At 40.1% G+C, this 3,587-nt stretch overlaps 1 protein-coding gene across 1 annotated transcript; it reads right to left on the bottom strand.

Annotated features, from left to right (window-relative positions):
• Nucleotides 1-2,712: 2,712 nt before the first annotated feature.
• On the bottom strand, nucleotides 2,713-3,384 carry DNAJB8 (DnaJ heat shock protein family (Hsp40) member B8). The gene has a single exon (XM_060761008.2). The coding sequence runs from the start codon at nucleotides 3,382-3,384 to the stop codon at nucleotides 2,713-2,715; it is 672 nt and encodes a 223-aa protein (XP_060616991.1).
• Between the last annotated feature and the right edge of the window lie 203 nt (nucleotides 3,385-3,587).

Genomic DNA, 3,587 nt, shown 5'->3' on the forward strand with positions numbered 1-3,587 from the left:
GTGAATTTCCAGGAAAGAAAGTGTGGCCTCTCGATCTTCGCGGAAGTTTCATTCCAAGACCTCCTATGGATACCAAAATCCCATTATATACAACAGCATAGCAAAATGCTGTCCCTTATATAAAATGGCAAGATAAAGTTTGCCTTTTGCATTTTTTACAAAATATTTTCAAGCCATAGATGGTTGAATCAGTGGACGCAGAATCCAGGGAAATGGAGAGTGGATTGTATTCAATGGACACAAATGTGGTCCCAGCCCCTGGCACATTGAGGTGGGGGAAAACTATGGTGATCCCTTAAAAAGGGATGCCTTCAGAAGCACTGGTTTAGATAACCCAGAGCGGACTGTGTGTATACTGTCATGTTTATAAGATACAGTTAAAAAGCTGCCATCATTGCCCATGATCTGCTTCCTAGGTCAATTGCCTTACTTTTGTTAATTGCAGAGGTTGTTAACTACCGTAGGCCTCAAGTGATGTCAAATTCAGTTTTCCTGATTGCAAAACCTCCTGAAATAATTTCTGCAATTCCAATGTGCATGTTCCAGTTCCTCAAACAACCCCTGTATTTAGGGATTAGCAAGTGGACTTGTGTTGAAGGAGAGAATTGTGGTTCTAGACCCTATCTGCTTGGCATGCCTTCTCACTGTCTCTCAGCTGCATTGTCTGAATGTGGGTAGGCACTGGCTTGTCTGATTGACTCTGTTTGAGTGACATATTAGTGCAAGGATCTGCCTTTGGCATCTTTAATATTTAGGTACAGATACTTAGTGTCATGTTCTTAGATAAGAGATAACAAACTCAGTAACTGCTTCCCTTTTATTGGACATTACTGATCCAGGAGGAGATACCACTTTCCTCTGTTGGCATCTTTTTCAAATGTAGCATGTAGGTATCTTGATGTGTCAAAACTTCTGAAACCAAGCCCCATAAACCTATTGTTGTCAAATCATCATTTTGTTTAAAGACTAAGTATTGATAGGGGCTATTTCATGCATGTAGGGCCCTGGCATCTGCTAGGCTGTTGGAGTTCTAGGATATTGTTTTTTCCACCTGGAAAGTTAATGCTAGGTTTTTCATATTCACAGGTGGGTGGATTGAGTCTCCACATTTTACTGTTATAGGAAAGGGAGTTCTCTTTCTCTTTCTCTTATATTGACCATGGGAAATCTTTATGGCCTCAGTACCTGTGTGTTGTGACCTAATGTAAGGGAAAACCATGTATTGACTTAAGAGTTTATAACTAAAATCTCCCCCCCCCCCCAATGAAATGTGTAACATAAATAATATTCTGCACCCAGAACCAAAGAAAAATCAACAGCATAAAGCTAGATGGCTTCAGTACTTTGTGCTGAAGCTGCCATTGGTGTATCTCATCCAATATTGCCTGTTCGAACGGGCAAGTGGTCCAGAGATGCAGTCATTTAAACTGGAAAGCCCTAGTATCAAACTAGATGCCTCTGTATTCAAAATGTGGGTTGTTGCTTTGTTGACACATGTAGCAAGCTCATGTATAAATCTATAAAAGCCCCCTCTCAATTTTGGTACAGTTCTAGAATTTAATACTGTCACAATATGGAATCTCTGGTTTCTATCACTAGATGAAGCTGACTCTCTGAACACTTAATGTAGTACACCAGTTCTTCTATGTCAGTGGTTCTCAACCTGTGGGTTCCCAGGTGTTTTGGCCTACAACTCCCAGAAATCCTAGCCAGTTTACCAGCTGTAAGGATTTCTGGGAGTTGAAGCCCAAAACATCTGGGGACTCACAGTTTGAGAACCACTGTTCTAGGTAAAGGATCCTGATCCATATTTCTATTAAGCTGAGAAACAAGATTGATCTAACTATAGTTGAGGTCAAGAATCTTTCATTTTCCAGTTGTTTTGGACTACAGCTTCAACAATCCCTTACCATGGGCTTGAGCTTCTTGAGAAGTGAAGCTCAAAACATTTGCAGGACAAAAGGCTTCCTATCACAGATCTAAGCAGAGGCGTGTTATAAAATTAGATGAAAATATATTATTATGTTTAGGATAAGACTACAGAGTAAATTCAAATAATTCAGGTTTCATTGAATTCTTTATCAATTCCCAGTGCTACCATTATTGACAGCATCATAGTAATCTTCCCTGTGATGTCCTGTTGTTGATATACAAATATAAATGATATACAGTTATAAATGTTTTTGGTAGACCTAATTTTTAAAAGGCTTAGATCTTCAGAGTCAGGCTATTTCTATCACTGAGTCCACCAACTCTACCTGTATAGGTCTCCAAAAGTATTGCATTAACCTCCTCATCTGAATTTGGACCTTGGTTCTGTAACAAATATCTTTCTGCTAAAATTTTATATGTTACTTGTGTTCAAGGATACACCACAGTTATCTCAACCCTTTAAGCTAAAGTACTCAATAGTATCTTTATTAAAATAATACTGAATTTACAAGATTCCAGCATTTTTGTCTACAAGATTACAAGTTAACGTGTAAATCCATAGGTTGTATACACTATGTGGCTACATTGGCTTTCTCAGTACAAATTACAGGTTACTCAAAGGAAACCATACACCTGTCAAGTAATTCAGACATCATTACCAAATATCTTGAACTCAGTGAAGGAGTTTATTAGATGGATTCCGTTTTTACGGAGCAAGAGTCCATTTAAGATTGTTCAAGCAATTGTCTATTGCTTATTGAGCAGACATGAGCTGAGTTGTTAGCATTTCAACTGTTCTCTTCCATTTACTCTTATGGACTTCAGTTGACCATCCTCCTCGATTTCAATTCTTTCTTGTCCATTTTCAACAATTTTCCGTGTGGTGATTCTTCGCCCATTGATCACTTCAGTAGATGTTGAAACAGATCTGAAGTTCTGTGCTCCACTGCTGTCATCTCCAAAGGATCTACAGGAGAACATTGTGTGCAGGCCAGGCCCAAATGAGTTGAATCCAAAGTTGGCAAAGGCACCAAGTCCAGAAAAGAGACCTAAAGGCCCACTTCTGGTCTCCCCTCCATTATTGTCATCATCAAATTGGTTGTCCCAGAAGTCATTGGCAAAGATGTCCATTCCTCCAAAAAACTCCCTGAAGATCTCCTCAGGACTACGGAAAACAAAGTCAAAATCGAATGGACTGTGGGGGTGGCCTCCAGTTGTTCCTCTCCCTCTATACCTTGGTTCTTTGGGTGGCCTGTCATAGACAGAACGCTTCATAGGATCTGAGAGAACTTCATAGGCCTCAGCAACTGCTTTAAATTTCTTCTCAGCTTCTTCCTTGTTATAAGGATTCTTGTCCGGATGCCATTTTAATGCCAGCTTGCGGTAGGCCTTCTTAATGTCTTCTTGCGAGGCATTTTGATGCAGTCCTAGGACTTCGTAGTAATTAACCATCCCAAAGAGAAAGGTGGATCAACTTGGAGACTGTTTGGGTTGGTTTTCCTTGGGGACGCAAGGTCCTTTGCAGTTTGGATCCAGTGGATCCAGTTGTTTTGGATGAGGCACTTCTTTCCTCACAGCCCAATGGTAATGGTTTTGGAGCCAAAGGGAAAGAGAAAGGCTGCTTGCTGATATTGTTTGATTTCAAGGCACTTGCT

The sequence above is a fragment of the Anolis sagrei genome, chromosome 2, assembly GCF_037176765.1.
Source record: "Anolis sagrei isolate rAnoSag1 chromosome 2, rAnoSag1.mat, whole genome shotgun sequence".
Lineage (NCBI taxonomy): Eukaryota > Metazoa > Chordata > Lepidosauria > Squamata > Dactyloidae > Anolis > Anolis sagrei.